Source organism: Pituophis catenifer, unplaced genomic scaffold (genome assembly GCF_029215685.1).
Source record: "Pituophis catenifer annectens isolate HBS135680 unplaced genomic scaffold, rPitCat1.0.hap2 SCAF_2, whole genome shotgun sequence".
In the NCBI taxonomy this organism is placed as follows: domain Eukaryota; kingdom Metazoa; phylum Chordata; class Lepidosauria; order Squamata; family Colubridae; genus Pituophis; species Pituophis catenifer.
Genome location: NW_027256882.1, coordinates 121977747 through 122000751, shown reverse-complemented (window position 1 = coordinate 122000751; position 23005 = coordinate 121977747). Strand labels below are relative to the sequence as shown.

The window sequence follows — 23005 nt, the reverse complement described above, 5'->3', positions numbered from 1 at the left end:
ACTACTGCAATGCTCTCTACATGGGGCTCCCCTTGAGGACCACCCGGAGGCTCCAGCTGGTCCAGAATGCAGCCATGCGGGTGGTTATGGGAGCGACGGGGCGCTCCCATGTGACCCCCCTCCTGCGCGAGCTGCATTGGCTCCCGGTTGTCTTCTGGGTGCGCTTCAAGGTTTTGGTTACCACCTTTAGAGCGCTCCATGGCTTAGGACCGGGGTATCTACGAGACCACCTTCTGCCACCAGTGGCCTCTCACCGACCAGTACCCTCCCATAGAGAGGGGCTCCTCAGGGTGCCGTCGGCCAAACAATGTCGACTGGTGGCCCCCAGGGGGAGAGCCTTCTCTGTGGGGACACCCGCCATCTGGAACGAGCTCCCCCCGGAGATACGGAGGATCCCGGACTTGCGCGCTTTCCGCTGTGCCATCAAAACATTTCTCTTCCAGCAGGTTGGCCTGGCCTAACCTCTCTTTTAAACTGTTTTATAATTTTAAAATTTTTAAATTTTAAATTTGTCTTTGTTTTTGGGGTGTTTTAAATTTATTTTTTTTTCGGCCCAATTATTTAATTGTATTTTAATAGTTTTTTAACATTTGTAATATATGTATTTTATTTGGCTGTTCACCACCCTGAGTCCTTCGGGAGTAGGGCGGTATACAAATTTAATAAATAATAATAATAATAATGTGCTGTTCTTTTGCAATTTATTTAACTGGGCATTTTCTGGACATGTAGAAACCTGGGTTTTTGCCTTTGTCTTTTGGCTCTGAAATAATATCTCAACTATTTTACCACTAACCTCATGGCCTCCCTCAGGGCAGGGGTCCCCAACCCCTGGTCTGCGTATCGGCATCAGGCCACGGCATGCCAGAAACCGGACCGTGCAACCAAGAAAAGCCCCATCCATGGGATGTAGAGGAAGCATGTGAAACCACATCCCCTGTGTTCCTCAGAAAAACCTCTCACCACGAAACCAGTCTCTGGTCCCAAAAAGATGGGGGCTGCTGCCTCAGGGGACTTATTGTGAAAGTATAACCAGAGGAAGTTGTAGTGGCAACTGCAGTAATTTTTTCTACAGAAACGTCTAAGGAAAAGGAGAGTCAGGAACCAAATTACAATGCTTCAGATGTACAGTCTGATGCCTATTTACACAGTAATCTGTCACATGCATGTAAGAAAGGTAAATTTGGTCCAGAATGCTCTACCCTTCGTCTCTACGAAAGGGACGTTGGTCTTACCGTGATACGTTCCTTCTCGTAGTGTGAAATGGGAGGTGCCAGTCTGGGTATTCCTTGCTCTAGCTCTATGTCCTGAGCTGAAAACTTCTGAAGATCCGCCTCCCTGGTGACGTCTCTTCAGTTTTTGCCAGCGAAGCCAAAGCGAATGGTACGCAGTCTGAAAGATAGAAACAACATGCTCCACCAGGGGAGCCGGGCCAGGCAGCCAGACAGGGTGGGGCTGGCACCTCCCATTTCACACTACGAGAAGGAACGTATCACGGTAAGACCAACGTCCCTTCTCCATAGTGTAGAAATGGGAGGTGCCAGTCTGGGATATACCAAAGACTGGCCAGCCCTAAGGGTGGGAGCTGTCCTGGGCCGACGACCCCGGATCTTCATGAACCCGCTGCAGTACTCTTCTCCCAAAAGCTGCTTCCGCCGAAGCGAAGGAGTCAAGTCTATAGTGACGGATGAAGGGAGTGGGAGAAGTCCACGTGGCCGCTCTACATATGTCCTCCACTGACGCCTGAGTAGACCAGGCCGCAGTTGTGGCAGCACTGCGGGTGGAGTGGGCCGTTATCCCCTGAGGCACCGGGAGAGCCTGAAGCTCATAGGCTGATGAGATGCACGTCCTAAGCCAGCGCCACACCGTGGAAGAGGTCACCCTGTGGCCAAGAGTCGACGGCTGAAAAGATACAAAAAGAGCCTCCGTCTTTCGGAAAGAAGAGGTCCTAAAAATGTAAATACGGAGGGCCCTCCTCACATCCAAGGTGTGCCAGGTCTGCTCCAAGGCGTGCCTAGGCCGAGGACAGAAGTCTGGCAGGACCAACTCCTGTGCTCGGTGAAACAAGGAGTTGACCTTAGGAAGAAAGGCAGGGTCCAGCCGCAGAACCACCCTGTTGGAGTGAAAAATACACAGGTCTTTCCGCACCGATAAAGCCGCCAACTCCGAGATCCGTCGGGCAGACGTGACGGCCACAAGGAAAGCTACTTTACACGATAGGAGACGGAGACTAGCCTCCCTCAACGGTTCGAAAGGTGCCTTTGTTAACGCCTGAAGGACCTTAGCGAGGTCCCAAGTGGGAAAACGGTGAATAGGCGGTGGTTTTAAATTAGCCGCCCCACGCAGAAAAAACTTCACCCTTGGATGGTTAGCGAGGGAACCCCACTTCCCAAGTGTCAAGACAGTGCCTAGCGCAGCCACCTGTCGCCGTAGAGTGTTAGTGGAAAGTCCCATGTCCAACCCGTCCTGAAGGAACTCGATCACCTCCACCACGGATGCTGAAGTTGGACTCAAATGTCTAGAGGCACACCACACCGCAAACCTGTTCCATGTGGCCTCGTAAATGCGCGTGGTGGAGGGCCGCCTGGCCGCCTGCATCGTCCTGATGACCCTGGCCGGAAAGTTCTCCCTCCTCAAGAGCCCCCGCTCAACCTCCACACGGCTAACTGTAGTCTCTGTGGGTCCGGGTGCTGCACCGGACCTTGGCTGAGGATGACTCTGTCCGGGGGAATCCGCCAGGGCCTGGCGACCGACAGATCGACGAGGTCGGCGAACCAAGGCCGCCTGGGCCAGTGCGGGGCCACTAACACCATCTCTGCCCCCTCCAACAACAACTTCCGAATGACGGCTGGGATCAAGGGTAGGGGAGGAAAGGCATATAGGAGGCCCCTGGGCCACGGGGTCCGCAGAGCGTCCACCCCCGCCGCTCCCAGGGCTGGAAAGCGGGAGAAGAAAAGAGGAAGTTGTGAGTTCGCTGGAGAGGCGAAGAGGTCCACTACCGGGCGACTGAACCGGTCGACTATCTCCGCAAAGAGGTCGGGATGGAGCCTCCATTCCGAGGGGTCCACAGTAGCTCGGCTCAGCCAGTCGGCCTCGACATTGTCCGTCCCGGCGATGTGGTCCGCTGACAGAGACAAAAGGTGAGTCTCTGCCCAAAGGCAAAGGGCCTCCGCCTCTCGCATGAGAGTCTGGGAACGAGTTCCCCCTTGCCTGTTGATATGGGCTTTCGTTGTTGTATTGTCCGTGAGAAGGAGCACATGCTGCCCCCTCACCTGCGGTAGAAAGGTCTGGAGAGACGGACGGGCAGCTCGGAGTTCCAGCCAATTGATCTGGTGAGACATCTCGAGGCGTGACCAGCGGCCCTGGGCCACCTGGGCTCCGCAATGACCCCCCCAGCCCAAAAGACTGGCATCTGATGTTACTACCACCCTGTGAGGCTCCCTGAAGTAACACCCCTTCTGGATGGCCTCTGACGTCCACCAGGTCAGGGAACGCAGAACCCGTAACGGAACCTGAACTCTGATCTTGGATGAGCTCGTCCCTGCCTTCTGAAAGGGAAGCAAGAACCACTGTAGTGGTCTTGCATGGAACCTGGCCCAGGGAACAATGTTCAGACAAGATATCATTTTCCCCAGCAGGTGGGATAGTTGGTCTACTCGAACTGTCTGGGACCCCTGAAGTGATAGAATTAGTGCCCTTATACTGTCCTGTCTGTCCGGGGACAGGAAAACCTGCCCCGCTTGCGTGTCTATAAGGGCTCCTAGGTGCACTAACCTTGTGGAAGGTATCAGATGACACTTTGCCAGATTCACCGAGAACCCGTGGTCCCTCAATACCTGTATGGTAGTGGCCAAATCCTGTTCCGCTCGCTGCTGGGAGGACGCTTGTAGGAGCAGATCGTCGAGGTAGCATTGAATTCTGATGGGAAGAGACCTGAGATACGCCGCCAAGACAGAAAGAACCTTGGTAAACGTCCGGGGGGGCGGAAGCCAGCCCGAACGGCAGGGCAAGATATTGGTAGTGACGGCCTGAATAGCAAAACCTCAGGTATTGACGATGCTCCGGCCGAATTGGTATGTGGAGGTATGCTTCGGTCAAATCGATGGAGGCTAGAAAGTCTCCCTCCCTGATTCCCGCCAAGATGGAATGCAGGGAGTGCATTTTGAACCTCCGGTAAATGAGGAACTCGTTCAAACCTCTTAAATTTAGAATTGCCCTCCACCCCCCCGAGGCCTTTGGGATGACAAATAGGATGGAATAGAACCCGCACCCCCTCTGCCCCAGTGGAACTGGCTGAATGGCCCGAATATCCAGCAAATGCTGGATAGCCGATTCCATGAGTCCCCGCCTGAACGGGTCTCCAGAAACGGGGCAGGAGAGGAAACGCCTCGGAGGAGGTGAAAGGAATTCGAGGGAGAGCCCTGCTCTTACTGTCTCCCTCACCCAATTGTCTGTTGTTAGGTCGTCCCAGCGGTCTGCAAACAGACTGAGCCTGCCTCCAAGAGGGTCCAAAGACGGACAGTCACTTAGATCTCCTGGCCCCTCTGCCCCCAGAGCCCCTGAAGGGCTTGTTGGACGCCTGTTGGCGACCCCGGGGGAAGGCTGATCTATCTGCCTGGTAAGTAGGTCTAGAGAAGTGAAAGGGCCGTTGCTGACGGGGAAAGCTTGGCCCGGCTCCCCCCTGACGGAAGGAGGGCCGCCTATAGTAAGGGGAGGAACGGAAATCCGATCGCCTGCTCTGGGACGGGAGGACCTTCCTCTTATCCCTCGTTTCTATGAGTAGAGGATCTAAGGCTCGGCCAAAGAGAAACCCCCCCTCAAAGGGAGCTGAAGCTAACTTCCACTTATTCTTCCCGTCCATTCGCCAATGACGCAGCCAAAGCATACGTCTAGCGGTGACAGACGAAGCCATGGCTCTGGCGGAGAACCTGGCAGCGGCCAAAGTAGCATCCGCCGTGTATTCCGCTGCAGCTAAAATCTTAGAAAGGTCCTGGTGTGCCCGAACATCATCTGGTGCCAAATGGCCTTGTAGCTGGCGGAGCCATCTGACCGACGCTCTGGTGAGGAAGGATGCTGCCGAAGAGGCTCTTACAGCCCAGGCATCCGCCTGGTGCGCGCGGCGAAGTGCCGTCTCCTCTCGCCTATCTTCTGCCTTTAAGGCGTCCTCTGCATCAGGTGGTAAAACAGAAGAAGAGGTGAGAGCCGCAACCGGAGCATCCACCTTTGGAACCTCCAACAAGGCAAGCATGTCTGCATCTACCGTAAACAACTGGATGTCCAGCCCTGAGGCCCGGGAGGGTAGAGCTGGGGCCGCCCACTGTCTACGGATCATGTCCAGAAACATTCCCGGAATGGGAATGGTATCTGCCTCCACCGCCTGCTCTGTGAAAAGATAATCATCCTGCTCTCCAGTACCCGAGGTACCAGAGAGTGCTGGGTCAGGGCCCAACCGAGCAGTGGCCCTGGCTTTAGTCAGAAGTGGCTTCAAAAGGGCGGGGTTAAATAAGCCCTTGAAGGCTGGCCTGGGTGGTTGCACCTGATCCCCATCCGAAATCTCTCCCTCTTCCAAACAGTCTTCTGCATAGTCAACTAATTCAGAGGAAGAAGGGGAAACCTGCCCATGGAAATCCTCAGAAGGGGCAATGAAGCCCTGGGACTCCACCTCGGGTCTAAGGGCATACATTTGTGCAAACATCTGTGACTGAAGCTGCATCCCTTCTGCGATACCCTGCCTAATTGCCTGCTCCATCCAGGACTTCATGGAATTCTGGGCATCCAGTTCCCCCCCCCTTCCTGACGAAGACCAGCCGCCGTGGGGGTAAATGTGGCTTCAGGGCGATTAATGGCCCCAGAAGGCCCAGGACGCTGTAGGGGCTCGTCCTGCATCTCTGGAGACCATGCCCTGGAAGGCCCAGCCAAAGTAGGAGAATGGACAGTCTGAGGGACAGGATCTTCCGCAGTCTGAACTGAAGTCTGAAGCGCAGGCACAGTATCTTGAGGGGTGTCAGCAGCCATATTAATGGCAGCAGCCCTTGCAAATTCTCTGTCCAAGGCACGCTGTCTAACTTGAGCTGTCTTTTCCTCAGCCTTGGAACGCCCGGGGCGAGCTCTAGCCTTGGCCTTAATCTTATTAGCTGCAGCAATGCTGGCAGTTCGAGGCCTAGAAGCCCTGCCCCTATCAGGTAGAGCAGGAGCCCTCAGCAGAGAAGGAAGATTGCCTGACAGCATCCCCCATGATATTAAGTCAGTTGTCAATCACAGGGAAACCAAATCCAAAGACTCTGTAATAGACAACAAAAGAGAAAGAAAATATATATATATATATATATATATATACATATATATATATAGATAGATAGATAGATAGATAGAAATATAATTATACAGGCTTTGAATGGAAAACAAAATGGCTCCCAGGTCTCAAAATGGCCGCTCTTCAACTGCCACAGTTTAAATAAAGGCCCTCTCTGAAAATTAGAATCAGTATCAGGTCAGGCCGGCCAGCAAACCCGCAGATATAAAATACTCTGGTTAGGGATCCACGCTCTTCTCTGCTTCACAAGGGAGAGGCAGCAGCGCTGTGCTCAAAGTTGCCAGGGGAGGAAGCCGCCTGGACTAAGTAGCGCCAAAAATGCGCGGGGACGAAGGCCGCCGCGACTTACAAGCCGCCATTACTAACAAAGGCGCAGCGTGGCCCTAGTGCCATGCACAGACCCTTCAGCCATCGCCACTTCCATTGAAACTGCTTTCAAGTCGCCAGCACCCAGTCTCAAATTCCGGCTTGCAGAGCTGCAGCAAGCTTCAGCAGGCAAAGAAAGCAAGAAAAACGCCACTCCGCTTCACAGCTGATGAGCGGTGATCAAAAGGGACGCCGCGGCAACCAAAATGGCGCGCGCGGCTCCCGCGGCTGTTTGGGAAGCCTGAGAGGCTTCCGAAGAGGACTTGGAGGGACCGGGGCGAAAGCCAGCCGGCTAGCCCCTCACAGCCGCCCACAAGATAGGGGAGGTTGGGGGAGAACAACAGCCACCCCCCCCACGCTCGATCCAGAACCGGAGAGCGCCCCTTTTACCAATACCTGCAAATCCAGTAAAAGAGAAGCTGAGAAGAAAACAGAAACCAATTCCAAATTAAAGAAAAAAAAACAAAGAAAATCCAGGGAAATAATATCACAATTTAAACTAGCTCAAAGCTCAGGAGCTAAAAATTGCAGCCAGAGCTGTGCTGAGCTGAAAAAAACTGAAGAGACGTCACCAGGGAGGCGGATCTTCAGAAGTTTTCAGCTCAGGACATAGAGCTAGAGCAAGGAATACCCAGACTGGCACCTCCCATTTCTACACTATGGAGAACAGTTCTCTGTCTCTGTCTCTCTCATTGTTCTGAGAAATTCAGTGATTTGGGAACAGAGTTCTTAAATATGTTAGGTGGTTGTTTACACAAAAGTTGCAACAGCTGAGAGTTTCCTCCAAATAATATCTGAAACAATAAAGACACATTTACCACGTTTTTTTTTTTTACAAAACAAGATTTTTTTTTTAACATCTCCTTCAGAGGTACAATGTTTCAGTTAGCCGCTCTTCTTCCTTGAGCATTTCTATGAGCTGTCAGACTATTTTCTTCTTGCGTGTAGCAGCTTAGTCAGTCCTGTTTGTCAATATCTAAAGACCTCCTTATGAGAATTCCCACTTTCATTGTTCTGGGAGTTTAAAGGCTCCTGACTTGACTTCTAACAGTATAATAATCCCTGTCTCCTAATAAAAGAACCAAATTTGCTGAATCTTATAAAATTGATAATAGCACCACTGATCTGCATGAAGCAGAAAAATATTTAGTTCCAAGCTTGAAATAAATTACCGCTTTCAAGCATTATGTCAATAAGACTCAATTTTTTCAAATTCCACTGGAACAAAACACAAAATTGAAAGTTCCAGCAGAGTAAAATTCAGCATTCTACTTTAAGGTATAATGCACCTTCCTCTTTTGTTTTTCACATATACCTCTGAGCATTATATAAAATCAGCCATGGGACTAATTTAAAAATAAATAAACATTTAAAAAATCTTATGCTAAATGATAAAAGCAACAGTTAAATGCATTTTTTGTAGCCTGGTTTGCAAATAGTCTCAGAACTAATCCAACAAAAAAAGCCAGTATTAGCAATAAATTCACTTCAATCAGCCCTTTAACAATATAATAACACAAAAGCACATTAGTCTGGCTATTGGCTTGAGTCTCTAATATATTCGCACACTGCACTCTTTTTCATTTGGCAGTCTGCCTGCTTAACTCAGCAAACAAATCACCATAGCCTATTTGATTGTCCACCTGAAAATAAAACATTCACACATGCAGAGAACATACTGGGATCACCACATTACATTATAAAACCTGAACCCTAAAGACTCCAAAGAAAGAATTTACAAACAACAATACATTTGTATATCGGGCCTCACCATCTTTCTTTTTTTAATGTTTTGCTAAATGGGCATATAGATGGAAGTTGGACAGTTGGTGGATTTTAATGGTCTGAGAATGAGGAAGTATTATCTTTATTCTCTGGTTATTCTTCCAGTGGCAGGAGCTATACAAATTGCTTCCTCGCATGCTTTGAAGCATGCCTGTTGCTTGGGGTGCTGGTTGATTGACACAAGGAACTACTTGCCACAAAGAAGAAGGAGTCAAGCTATTCTCCAAAGCACCTGAGGGCAGGGCAAAAAGTAATGGATGGAAACTAATCAAGGAGAGAAGCAACCTAGAACTAAGGAGAAATTTCCTCACAGTTAGAACAATTAACCAATGGAACAACTTGCCTACATAAGTTGTGAATGCTCTAACACTGGAAGTTTTTAAGAAGAGATTGGATAACCATTTGTTGGAAATGGTATAGGGCAGTGATGGCTAACCTTTTTGCCATCGTGTGCCAAAAGCGGTGGGGGGGGAGTGCGGAGGGTTGAGCATGTGCATGCCCACATCCATAATTCCATGTGCCCTGCCGCCCATGCATGCAGGCACGACCCCCTGCGCTCCCGCCGCTTTTGGCCCAGTGGGCCCGGTAGGCCTGTTTTTTTGCCCTCCCCAGGCTCCAGAGCTCCTTTCTAGGAGCCTGGGGAGGGCAAAAAACAGCCTTCCCCAACCCCCCCGGAGCCAGAAATGGCCCATTTCCTGATTTCAGGTGGGCCTGAAAGGCCCGAAAATCAGCTGGCTGGCATATGCATGCACGCTGGAGCTGAGCTAGGGCAACGCTCGCATGCCCACAGATATGGCTCCGCGTGCCACCTGTGGCACGTGTGCCATAAGTTCGCCATCACGGGTATAGGATTTCCTGCCTGGACAGGGGTTTGGACTAGGAGACCTCCAAGGTCCCTTCCAACTCATGTTATTCTATTCTATACTGCTGAATTTGGCTAGAGCTGAATGTTGATAACTTAAAATATAGCAGATTACACTGCTCAATTTCTTCTATCTTGAAGGGGTAGCACAAAAATATTGTATTTTATAATATCCAAACAAGAACCAGCAGATGTCATTTTTCTTCTCCTTGATAAAGGACCAAAGGGTGGGAGGACATGTGCTTGCTAGGGAGAAGCTGGGACTTGACTCCAGCTACTGAAATGGACTATTTTATTCCACATTCTAGTCTCTGCTCCCAGTTTCCTTTTCTCTGCTGAAGGCATCTCAGCCTACGCTCCACCCTCGTTTCACCCAAACTTACCAATACTAAATTGGCACTTTGAGACAGTGCACAACAATCCCAATGCTTTGGCCTGCCTTGGAATCCAACTTGTTCTTGGATATCCATGGCTTTTACAAGAAAATGGCTGAGGGTAATTCTTGGCTTGATAGACAATGAAGCTGAGCTTAAACTATAAATGCCCAATAAGGCTGAGTAAAAAAATCAGCATATTGCTGGCACCTCACTTGTTCCTTTCTTAGTAAGTGCTTGAGTAATACTGCTTGACCTTTTGGTGCATGTTGTCTGTTGAAATTTCTCAAACAGAAGTAAACCTAGGCAATAGATCACTGCCATTTTCCTCAGTAATTTATTTTGGCCATTTTAAATGAGCAAGAAATAGGATGCTTTCTTGGCAAGCTCTTTTTATGACAACACTGACAGTGTAGTTAAGGTTCTTTGGATTGCTACACACCTTCCACAGAAAAGGTGAAAAAAGTTACTTCTATATGGTAAGCAGTGATGAGAGCAAGAAATGAAGGAAGAGGAAGTATGAGTGACTCCATCTTTCATAGTCACCAATTCCATTAGAGAGTAATGTTTGGAATTTGAAATTTGAAATAGCAATAGCACTTATATATCACTCCATAGTGCTTTACAGCATTCTCTGAGCGGTTTACAAATGTCAGCATATTGCCCCCAGGTATTTGGATCCTCATCCTCATTTACTTACGAGACCGCCTTCTGCCACCAATAGCCTCCCACCGGCCAGTACGCTCGCACAGAGTGGGCCTCCTCAGGGTGCCATCCGCCAGACAATGTCGGCTGGTGACCCCCAGGGGGAGAGCCTTCTCTGTGACGGCGCCCACCCTCTGGAACAACCTTCCCCCAGAGTTATGTACAATAACAGACCTCTGGATTTTTCGTCGGGCCCTGAAAACCTATTTATTTCAACTAGCTGGGCTGGCTTGAGTTAAATTTTAAATCGATTTTAAATTGGGTTGTTTTAATTTACGGCCAAATATTTAATTATTTTAATACTGTTTTTAAATTTTGTATGCTCTGTTTTTACCTTGGCTGTGCACCGGCCTGAGTCCTATTTGGAGAAGGGCGGTATAGAAATTTAATAAATAAATAAATAAATAAATTTGGAAGGAGTTCGGTCAGGATCGAACTTCTGGCAGTGGGCAGAGTTAGCCTGCAATACTGCATTCTAACCACAGCGCCACCAGGGTTCATATAATTGTTCAGGCACTATGTACCAATGGGTTTGGGGTTAGTTAGTTGGTTTCTGGCAGGGCAGAAATATACAGGCTACTCTCAAAATGGTGCAGTTAGCAGGAAACCTTGTCAGTTAAGCCAAGATCAGCAGGGAGCATAAACTCATTCTGATTCTTCCTTTCTTCATCTGCTCCTCTCCAGATTCCTTCCTACTATAATAGATGTCTTTCATTTGCTAGTTTGGGCCAGTTGTGATATCTTGGCCATTTGGCACTTAAAATAAAAGTGTATGATTTACTTCACTGATAGGGGTTTATGGATTTATTGAGATTTATGGATTTTGAAAACATGCATTTTTTCCCCTAGCTCCTTCTTCTTAATTTTCTTGAAGACTATTCCTGATATTGGCTAGGTACAGATAACGCAGGCAGGACAAAGTGGGAGAGAAGGGTCTCTCCACCATAGTGAAAGGCTATCGATTTGACCTAGATAATAGCAGTTACCAGTAACATCACTGAGGGCATTAAACTCTCTGTGTGCTGAGAAGATAGGAAAATTTAAGCAGGAAGTGATAAGATGATGTGGTTCAGTTCTGCCTACAGGTTTCAGCCTTGAACTCTGGCATTTCGGTTAGAAAGACATGTCACTTTTGGAGTTAATGTAGAGTTTAAATTTTAGAACAAAACAATCCTATCAATTCTCTGCATCTTCTAGGTATGTCTCTATCACATACATAAGTTATCTTTCCATCCGGGAAATTCTGAAAACTGAAGTTATAGTCATGTGGACCTTGCTAATTAAGCCATAGTTAAAAATGAATAAACTTAATTGTAAACTAAACTATGTAGAACATAGCATACCAAGCATATTGGTTACATTCACAAGACACTTTAAGCCCAAACCAAATAAGATGCATCATGATTTAATATGCTGTCTGAACCCAATACTGAATATACCTATGTATGTGGGGCATGTAAAAAGTAGTAGAAAATCCAAAATGGCAACTAAGTTGAGCAAACTAGACAGAGTACAGCAAGACACTAAGTAATACTACCGGTATATACTAATCAGGACAAGCAGAAAGCCCATGACTACGTAGAGTGAGAATTCTTGATACACAATTACAACACATACTACATATTGATACTGATGTAACACACTGCAATCAGCATTATAGTGCAATGAGATGACAAGTAGGTACACGTAGGACGGTGTACATAGTCAGACAAATATACAATAGATATACTGAACTCATCCAGACTACTAGAAAACATAGCAGTCTAGCCACACTGATCAGCCTTAAGCTATTTTTGAGTTGTCTCTATTCATCTCTACGGAAACATGAGCCTATTTTATTACTGTAAACCTCACCAATTATGCTTAGTTTGGAGTGGCTGAGAGTTTTCACAAAGCTCTGGTGCCTTCAACACTTGTGTGACACAATGAGATCCAAGTAAGCCAAATCAGGAAAGCAAAATTCAGTATTGTGACCTCAAGTCTGCTATTCTGAAATATGGCTGGGAGATTATTTTGGTATGTGAAGTCAATCATTAAATAGCACCCATGATTGGCCAAGTTACAGAAAATGCCAGTCGTTCTTCTTTCTGTAACTGAAATGCAATACTATATTGAATAAATAACCATTTATGCCCTTTTTGGGACATACAAAATTGCCAGAGGCAATTCCCTCACATGCTAATGCTAAGGCCAAACTCTTAGGGAAGTCCAATAATTGGGGGATCAGTATTTGCTAGTGTCTTAAGACCAAAATAACAGGTATGGAATGGGCTTCTCACAAGAGGACCCACACAACTGGCATGGATGGCATGGATTTTTCCAGGGAAAGTTTTCTTTACTAATAATTGCCTACTAAATTATTCCTTTAAAAAGGATTCATCACATCCTTAGCAGCAGAGATAAAACAAATAAAGGGGGCAATCTGTTTTAATTTTAATAGCAGGCTGAACTGTAGCAGATGAAACTTGTTTTCATGACTTATCTCCATACCAAGAATTTTTTTTTCTAGGACTGGCTTCATAAATTACATTAAACCTTAATGTGAACGGCTGAATCTCCATCTGTCTCGTTGCTTGATTGCAGAAAAGTACAGACTTCATACCATTTCGAAATTACCCTTTCTATCTAAGGAACAACAAATAGAGGGAACAGTAAAGGAAGTTGTGGTAGTTGCAGAATTACTATGTGAAAACAAGTTAGAAAGGCGCTTTGTTTCCTGAATAAAATGTGAAGAAATCACCAAGGTCTTTTTCCACATCCACAAAGCATAAACAAATGTTGCCACCAGGGCAAACTAAGTATCATATGATCACAGGACCACAACACAGAATTTCTAAAGATTTCCATTAAACTGCTTTATATTCATACATGACAATGGAAGGTCAAATCTGAGTAAGACACAACAAAGCATTGCATAGGTTATATGAAAAATATATGAGATATCAGAAGTGGATTATAATGTTCCTTCCTATGAGTCTTTACTCCAGTTCATATCAGCTAAGGATCTATCACCGCTAACCTCCTTTCCCCTCTCTTACATGGAGTACTTCTTCCAGGAGAGTCAATATACAAAAAATAACTATCTACATCAGCATCTAAGATAACCTGTCCCCTAGACCAGGGGTGGGCAAATGTGGCTCTTTTACAACCTGAGACAGCCAAGCTGGCTCAGGAATTCTGGGAGTTAAAGTCCACAGGTTGTAAAAGAGCCACATTTGCCCACCGCTGGTCTAGACCTTTGCACTTTATAGAAATCTAAATTAACGTTCAGTATCAATATTCTGAATTGATGGAAATTTCCATAATATCCTGTTTTCTGGCTCCTTGTAGCCATTCTATTATGAATGACCAGAAAATTATTTGAAGTAACACTATGAATACATCGACACCTAAACTCAGATGGGAAAGCTCATTAAGAGAGTGTAATACAATCAGAACAAAACAATTTGTTTTTTACTATGATGCCCTGGAAATACCCAGCAGTTTTTGTCTCTCCTCTCTGAATGACTACAAGACAAAGACTCTGTTTTGTGAAGTCAAGATCACTCTTCCATTCTTGGCTGCATGGATGTTCTTTAGAAGTTGCTATTCCAGGACCTACACATTCCATACGAGCAGGTTTAGCAATAAGTCATCATTTTTGGCACTGGATATAGCTTTCTGGAGGGCTCCCCTACGCTGGCCTTGAGTGGGAGTTCCCTGGTCTTATAAATAGAAGGAAGAATTAGTCTAGATTCTTCACATTTTACATATCTTGCATATCTGCAAGATATGCAACTAAAGAACAACTGTGGCTCAGATATATATTAAATACAAGGTGCAGTTCTCTCCCTAAATTGGTGATTCAGAAACCAGCCTGATTTGACTCAAACTAACTTGGATATCATCTGGTTTGTATTGTGGTACAAGAATAAAACATGTTTTATAAAAGGTTTCATTTGAATCAAATGGCAGCATCCTGACATAATATGAAATAGTTTCCCACTCTTTTTCTTTCTAGGATAAGTAACAAAATCTATTCTGCTTTCTATTTATAGGTCATCTGAAACCCTGGACAACGTTGTCTAGGAATAAGTTCCTAATGGGGTAATACTGGATCTGAAATATTCTCAATCTCCTTGGTTTTTAATTCGCATTGTACCTCTTCGATCTAACACTTTAGCACCAATTCAGAAACGAAGGAAAAATAATCAAAGGAAAACAATACTGTATAGTACAATGTTTCAGAATGAAGGGAGAGACCAATGTGAAAATTTTAATTGGTTGCTATTACAGTATAGAATTAAGATGCATACTATAGTATAGATTTTTTCACATTCTGTGAAAGGCAGTGCTGCCTGAATTTTGATAGAAACTTTGATATATATATGTCAACCATATGAAAGAGACTGGGCTAAGGCAGAATATATTAGCTTGAGGAATATATTTAATACAAGTTCACTTATGTATTCAACTAGGGGCAGAAGCTGAAAAAAAAAAGTCCTGAGGGAAAGAAAGTGTGCGGAAGTCTACTGTATATCCAATGGCACAAGGGAAGCCATGGCTAGGAAAGCTGATAAAGTTTCATCAGAGTTTACAAGGTTAGAAATTAGAGGGGATGAGGCAGATGAACCTCTGGTGTGGCTGTCATCAGAGCAGGGAAGAAATTGACATGGAAACAAACTACAATATCTGTCAGAAGTGAACTGGCTCAATCAGAGGTCTGTTCAAATCCAGTCATTTAGCAAATATAAGCCTAGGTAACTATGACAACAAAAGAAAATCATTTGGCTTTGGGGGAGAAATTTGATAGACAATTCCACAGAGAGTCCTGAAAAGAAATCAGAATAGGTTTCTAATCAATCTTGCTCTCTTCCTCGGTACTGACTAAGCAAACATATATAAATATCAATTGCTCTTACTTCTGTACTTCTCTCTGGCCTCGGCTTTGTATATTTGAATCTTCTAAATTCTATTTTGACTGCACCATCCTTAAACTCCCACATACTATCCACATTTTTAAAAATTGCAATTTCAAAATTTTCTTGTTTGAAAGAAAAGGTTATAAAGTAAATATTGGTTTTTAAAATAAATATTGTTTTCCTCAGATAGGAAAAGGAGATCTTGGCAGGATAATGTCATTTATTTATTCCCCAGAGTGGGGGTGGGGAGCTTTTACAGTCAATACCAATGGGATTTCACCATTTCACCAGTCCATTATTTTCATAAGAAAAGGCAATTCTTATCAGATCAGTGAGCACAAGGATTAAATTGGATTATTATATCTCATTGAAAAAAATGTGTTAAAAACTCATCTCCCATATAACTGGTCCTTTTGCAATAACTGTAATTAAGCTAAAAAGCAATATCTAATCTTTTTTTTTTTTTTAAAAAAAAAACCAAATCAAAACATTAAGTCAATTGTAAATCTTAGTTTTTTCCTAAGAAATAACAAGCACTATTTTACTGTTCAGAGGATATGAGAAACTTTGATTAACTGAAGATAACTTTTTCATTTCTCTGCATTAGAAACTGATGCAAGAAATCTATATGCATGGACAAAAGGTTTAGTCACCTCTCAGTTTATTAAATCAGGCTATATTTGTCTAACTCAGCTACCCCATCATTACAAGTTAAGGAAAGTTTGACATATGAGGATCAGTCCATCTCTTCAAATCTCACATGTACATATATTGTAGAACATTTAATACGTTATATACAGATAGTCCTCAACTTATTACCATCATTGAGCCCAGAATTTATGTCGCTAAGTGAGAAATTTGTTAAGTCAGTTTTGCCCTGTTTTACGACTTTTCCTGCTACATTTGTTAAGAGAATCACAGCAGTTTTTAAATTAGTAAGACAGTTGTTAAGTGAGTCTGGCTTCCCCATTCACTTCGCTTGACAGAAGGTCACAAAAGATGATCCTATGGCACCAGGACAACCATCATAAATTATCAACCAGTTTTCAAGCATCCAAATGTAAATCATGTGACCATGGGGATGCTGCAATGGTCATAAGTGTGAAAAATTGTCATAAATGACTTTTCTCAGTGCCATTGTAACTTTGAATGGTCATTAAATGAACTGTTGTAGGTCAAGGACTACCTTTACAGTGTATTAGGGGAAGTCTTGGTCACATGTGCTTATTGGGAAAAGCTGCATATGAAAAAAAAGTTTAACTTTTTTTCAAAAAAATAACCCATAGATATTTTAAGGGAATGGTAAATAAATAAACTTAACACCAATTTGATTTAATCTCCTTTCGTGAATTTTTCTAGCAAGACGCATGAAGATGGATGGATGCTTACTCTATCGAGAGCAAAAGAGCTTCAACTAAGCAACAGGCCTAGACATTCAGTCTCTATAAGCACTTAAGATTTAGAATTTGCCATCTATGTGTTTTGCAACTGAAAAACAGTATATTGCTAAATTACACTGATGTCATCCCTACCTCCCTTGAAAAGTCCCTTAAGAAGTGGAACTAGGGTCAAAGAATGTATAATTCCAGGAAGTTGTCAACATGACAAATATTAAAATATGTCTTAAAGTTAAAAATATAATCTTTCTGCCTTATATCGTGGCTCCTTCAACTGTTTCCAAGACTACAAGTTCTTCTCAAAGAAGAGTAGTAACCAGAAAACTATGATGGAACCAATGAGAACAAAGTAAAGGATTAGTGTGGACTATAGGTAAAGGTAAAGGTTCCCCTCGCACATATGTGTTAGTCGTTTCTGACTCTAGGGGGCAGTGCTCATCTCCGTTTCAAAGCCAAAGAGCCAGCACAGTCCAAAGACATCTCTGTGGTCATGTGGCCGGCATAACTAAATGTCAAAGGCGCATGGAACGCCGTTACCTTCCCACCAAAGTGGTCCCTATTTTTCTACTTGCATTTTTTACGTGCTTTCGAACTGCTAGGTTGGCAGAAGCTGGGACAAGTAACGGGAGCTCACCCTGTTACATGGCACTAGGGATTTGAACTGCTGAACTGCCTACCTTTCGATCGACAAGCTCAGCATCTTAGCCTCTGAGCCACCATGTCTCTTAGTGTGGACTATAGATAAGGCCATTACTTAATTTTTTTGCTAAGATCCCGGGTGTCCTAATGTACCTGAGTGGCATATTATTTGTAGCCTTTGATGTCCTTTCACTATAAACCCACATATATGGCCCCCAAAGTCATTTGAAAAGTTTTCTCTGAATTGTAAATCTTAACCTGGCAAACAGTATTTTAGTATTAACTGTCTTGAATTAAATCAAACTTAGCTCCAGATTGGATTATATATGGATTATACACGGTATCTGAGTCCAAAACTAAATCTAGAGTTTGGCGCAAACATTACTATATGGAAAAATCCTGCTTTATACATGGTGATGTGTAAAACAGTCATCAGTTAAAAAGTTTTAACTGATAAAAAGTTAAAAATGAAGTGCTATGGAAACTTTACTCTTTTTATTACTGCTGTTGTTATTACGGCTGAACAAGAATCTGAACAAAATGTGATCCTTACTGTACACAGACAGCACCTCTTCAGACACATTAAACTAAACATGTCTTTGCTCAGGATTGTTTAGGAAGAGATTTGTTCATACAAGAGTCTTCCAATCGGCGATCTGGGTCCCACTGAGCACTCTGAATTCATTCTGAATTCTCCTTGGAACCTAATTGTTATTGACTAGTCGTTAATTGTATATACAAACTCGCATAAAAATTCTTTCAATGCTAGTCAAGATTATATGTTTTTTCCTTCCTTCCTCCCTCCCTCCCTCCCTCCCTGTGTTGACTCCTGGCAATTGCCTCAACAAGTCCCCACAGTTTTCTTGCTAAGATTTCAGAGTTTGCCATTGCATTCTTTCTAGGGCTGGAGAGCATGACTGGCCCAAACTCATCTAGCTGGCTTTGTGTCTAAGAAACTGGTCTGCAGTTTTTAGCCTGGTGTCTTAACCACTACACCAAACTGGCTCCCCATCATCTTAAATGTAACTAAATAAATTCAATCAAAAACAGTACTACCTACTCCCCTAAAACATATGGTATTTATAACTGACCAAGTTCTATACAGGTAGTCCTCAACTTACCACCACCACCAAATTTTCTGTTGCTAAGCAAACAGTTAAGTGAGTTTTGTCCCGTTTTACGACCTTTTTTTGCCACAGTTGTTAAGTGAATCACTGCAGTTGTTAAATCAGTAACAGTTGTTAAGTAAAACTGGCTTCCCTTTGACTTTACTTGTCAGAAGGTTGCAAAAGGTGATCACATGACTCTGAGGACACTGCAACCATAATAATGAATCAGTTGCCAAGCATTTGAATTTTGATCACATGACAATGAGGATGCTGCAGTGGTGGGTTGCCCCCAGTACGCACCGGTTCTATAGAACCGGTAGTAAAACCGGCGGGAGGCCCCGCCCGACCCCGACGTCACCAAAATGCTTCTGCACAGAAGAGCGCGCAGCCCCACTGTGAACCGGTAATAAAGGTAAGTAGAACCCATCCCTGGGATGCTGCAACAGTTGTAATAAGTATGAAAAACAGTCATGTCACTTTCTTTAGTGTTGTTTGAATGGTCACTAAACGAATGGTTACAAGTCGAGGACTATCTGTGCTTTTGCCCACAGAAGCCTGTATGATTTAAAGGCACAATATTTTAGACAATATCCAGTCTAAAAATATAAATGTTAAAAAAGAGGGAGCCAAAGTTAGCACTGACTCAGCCACCGTAGGTTAAAACACAAAAGGCCCATAGCTTGACCTTATGACATCAAGACAAGACTGAGAAGCCAGCTGGTCAAATGTCTGTGAACCAGCTCCAGAAATCCTGACAGTGTGTTTTTGCAGCTCTAAAGAGAATGCACAAAGCAGCACCTCCAAACAGATTGGAAGAAGGTGGGAGAATATTTTGTAAGAATAACACACACACAAGTAAGTCCTGAGCTATGCCAGGAATAATAGTATATTCCTATATAAAGCCCCTACAAAGTAAATCCCACTATCAAGTATGTTTAGGATTGTAACCTCATGTGATTGATACGATTTGAGAAAGAAAGAAGAGCCGCTCATTTTCCATTTTTTTTTCCCTGAAAGAAGTCTTTGGCATGACATCAAGAGTCCTCTCTTTCACAGGCTACGTTCACATGACACGCATATCCACGGTTAAATAAATCAGTTAAATAAACCGTGCCTTTCTCTATTGACCCAATTTTTCTGTGTTCACATCACATACTAAAGTTCACACAATATGTTAGACTGAAGTATGGTTGGCTGTGGTTCAGCGTTTTGGATAAACACTGTTTTTGTGTTTTTTATGTTGCCTTGAGCTCCTGTAAGAAAAGGCAGGATATAAATAACATAAATAATCATGAAAGAGCTTTTCACAGAAACTTGCCAAACTGCAAGCTGAAAAATCTCATTGTTTCCACTCCCCTTAGCCCGGGAGAAGGAAAAGCAGCCTTCACCCTGAAGGGAAAACTTGGTTTTATTGTTTTAATTCACTAAATTTGTTCGTAAAATGGTTTAAAAAGCATTCCTCCCATCCTATTTCAAAAGGAAGTATCACGTTTGCTGCCCCACTAAACAGCCTCCTATCCCACCCCATTCTGTCATAGCTGTTTCTCAACTTTCTTTCCATTCTCTCTTCAGAAGCTAAGCCAGTTTTTGTCACAACTAAGCTACTGTAGTAGACAGGACAGAAATGCATGGTACTATTATTACTTGGTCCATAAACCAATTCTTTTCAACACCCCCACCCAACTTTTTATGAGAAACTGAACATCTGCAACCCTCCTAAAGACTGCACAAGTTTCTCCTCCCTTTTAAAAGTTTTTCCAATCTGCTTTTAGTTTCCTTTTTCTCACATCTTCTCAAAACCTGGACAGTTCTTGGACACGCAATGTCTTCAACTCCTATTTCCAACGACAGCCAGATGTATAGATACCTGCTAAAAATGACATATTCCATCCATATTTATTACATTTATGTACCATTCTCTTTCTTTTGATCTAGTAAATCCTCAATTTAAGGTGTGATTTTATTTCTCATAGATTTCCTTCCCTTGTTCTTTCACTCGGCTACTTCAGCGTTAAGTCTGTGGTCTCAGATTTTTCCGATTCGGATAGATTGCACATATGGGCACACTTTCCAGGATGAGCTGGTGCTACAGTTTGTTGTTGCTACAGAATTTGTGTCTCCTTCCTTCTCTTCCTTCCTTCTTCTTCTTTTTTTTTTTCCAAAGGGCAAGTAGTGCTTGATACTCTTAAGGAAGTAATTAACCATTTGCCCTTCTCAAAACTCACAGCTAAGTAATATGTTTTTCTTCTCTTTTGGTGGTGGCATTTATCACCTTGCTTGGAGAAGAACTTTAAACCTGGAATTTTGTGACTCTGAATAATAATACCAGTTAATTAAAGACCAGACAGATTCAGGTCCCTTGAGCATTCAGCCCTAACATTTTACGAACGATTTCGACCAGTTTACCCTCTCTCAGTTTACAACAATCCGTTTTATAAGGTTGCTATGAGGGTAAAGTGGGGAGAATTACGATGTACACCAGCGTTAGTCCCTAGAGGAGAATGCTCCAGATGAATAAATATTGCCCGGCGTATTCCTAGCTATTTCCACAGCTTCCTTACTTTTCTCCCGGGATATTGTATCAACTTTTAAAGAGGTATGAAAAACGATTTCCATTCACGCTTCTCCGCCGTTTCTCCCTAACTTTGGGGCGTGGCGAGAGTGGTTTTTTTTGGAGAAAACAAAGGGCCGGTAGAGAAAGAGTTAAACGGCCTGGAACAGAACAGGCAATGCCTTCTGTCTGTCCCGATGGATTGAAAAAAAGAAAGAAAGAAAGAAAAAGCGCGAAGGAAAAGTTTTAAAATCCATTTCGGAGAATGTCGATCTAGCGTGATCGGGCAGGGAGCACTTGGTTTCTCTTACTAATGAACAGTAGCTCCCCACCGTCCACTCCAACGCAGGGTTTAGCATTGGAAAAATAATAATAATAATAATCAAGTCTGATTTGAACCCAACGTTTTCCCATGCCGAAGACGGGAAGGCACCCCGGAACCTCCGCTTTAGCTATTGAGATTTTGCGCCTAACCGCCAACTTCTCGTGGAAAAAGCAAGAGGGGCTTTCGGGAAATTTACAAATCCCCAAGCGGCGTGGATCCCAGCTGAGATGGGAAGAAGCGCCAAGTAGTAGCACAGAGGGAGGCACTTACTTACCCGTAGCCAGAAGCTGCCAGGGGGTGAGCTTAGCCATGCTGCTAAAACGGGCGAAGACTCAGGTGCTCAGAGCTCCAAAGCCAGTGGCGCCCCAGTCAGAAGTTCATGGGGGTGGATGGGAGAGGCGGGGCGGCCCCTCTTAGTCAGATCCGCCCAAAGAAAGGAGGGCCGGTGGCCGAGAGTGGGAGCGTTTGTTGGCAACGGCCCAGATCCTTTCTCCTCGCCCTTTCGAAGTCTGACGTATCTTGGGGTGTGGTGTGGTTTTGCCTCAGCAGAGGTGCGAGGACTCCCGACATCTGACTTTTAACGCTCGAAATCCAGATTCGGGTCTTTGTATCGCCAAGGAAGGAAGGCCGCTTTGTGAACCCGCCACTAACAAAAACCTTCGACAGAGGTTTGAAGGAATTTTTTTTTGGGGGGGAAGGGCCTCCTGCTTGAGCAGGAGGTTGGGCTAGGTGACCTCTAAGGCCCCTTCCAACGCTGCAATTCCGTAACTGCACTGTTATTTCTGGCTCTCGACTTTAGTCAACTTTTCTGATGCTGAGAAGATTCGGATTCATGGCACTGCGCCACATTTCTGGAATCGCAGTCACATTTAAAGTGGTGAGGAACAGGATTCTTCCCTAAACCTGGGGGTTCCCCTCCCCCCCCCCCCAATTTCCACTTTTTGCAGGAATTTAATAGCACTACCATACTTCCCACTACTCCAGAATAATGTGTATAAAGAAAAATAAAACTTAATTCACAGAGGAAAAATTAAAATGCAGGCCGGGGGTCTGTTGCCCACACCAAGAGCTATACCATTGGAAGAGATTGGGTTTCATAGCAAGATTGCAAGGAAGATGAGGCCTTCCCATACACATGGAGGAAATCTTTCCAGATTGCGTGTTGTGTGAGCTGCCAGTGAGAGTGTGTCACTGAATTCCAGCCCACTTTTACAAGGGGTGAAGACCTGGACAGACCTCTTGAAATGAACACACAAATTAGGCTGATTGTGCTTGGGAGAAATGATCCTACAAGTATATGAATGCCAAGCTCAGGTCCAAGATGCCCAAGAATCAATTAGGTGAGATGGGTGTGTAATGAGTGCATGAATGAACGAACAGATGAACAAGCAAACTCTGTAGGGCTTTTAAGATCAAAACCAGCACCTTCAATTGGGTCTAAGTGGCCTTTAGGAACCAATGAAGTGACATCAGCAAATGTTAATTCTCCTTGTATGAAATTTGGGGGCTGCATTTTTAACCAATAGCTTCTGAGTTGCCTTCAAGGGCAGTTCAATGTTCAGAATGTTGCAGTAGTCTAGCCATGAGGTGATGACGACATATGTCACTGCTGCAAAAGAGTCCTGATCTCCAAAGACCCACAACTGGCACACCATCCAAATGTCTTTGGAGATTGTCA

At 44.3% G+C, this 23005-nt stretch overlaps 1 protein-coding gene across 1 annotated transcript in view; it reads right to left on the bottom strand.

The window, feature by feature from the left end:
- The window catches only part of ADGRE5 (adhesion G protein-coupled receptor E5), a 72445-nt gene extending 50807 nt beyond the window's left edge, over nucleotides 1-21638 (bottom strand). Inside the window, exon 1 of the mRNA XM_070934402.1 lies at nucleotides 21602-21638. Within this exon, the coding sequence (XP_070790503.1) occupies nucleotides 21602-21638 (37 nt within the window). The remainder of the gene's footprint in view (nucleotides 1-21601) is intronic.
- Between the last annotated feature and the right edge of the window lie 1367 nt (nucleotides 21639-23005).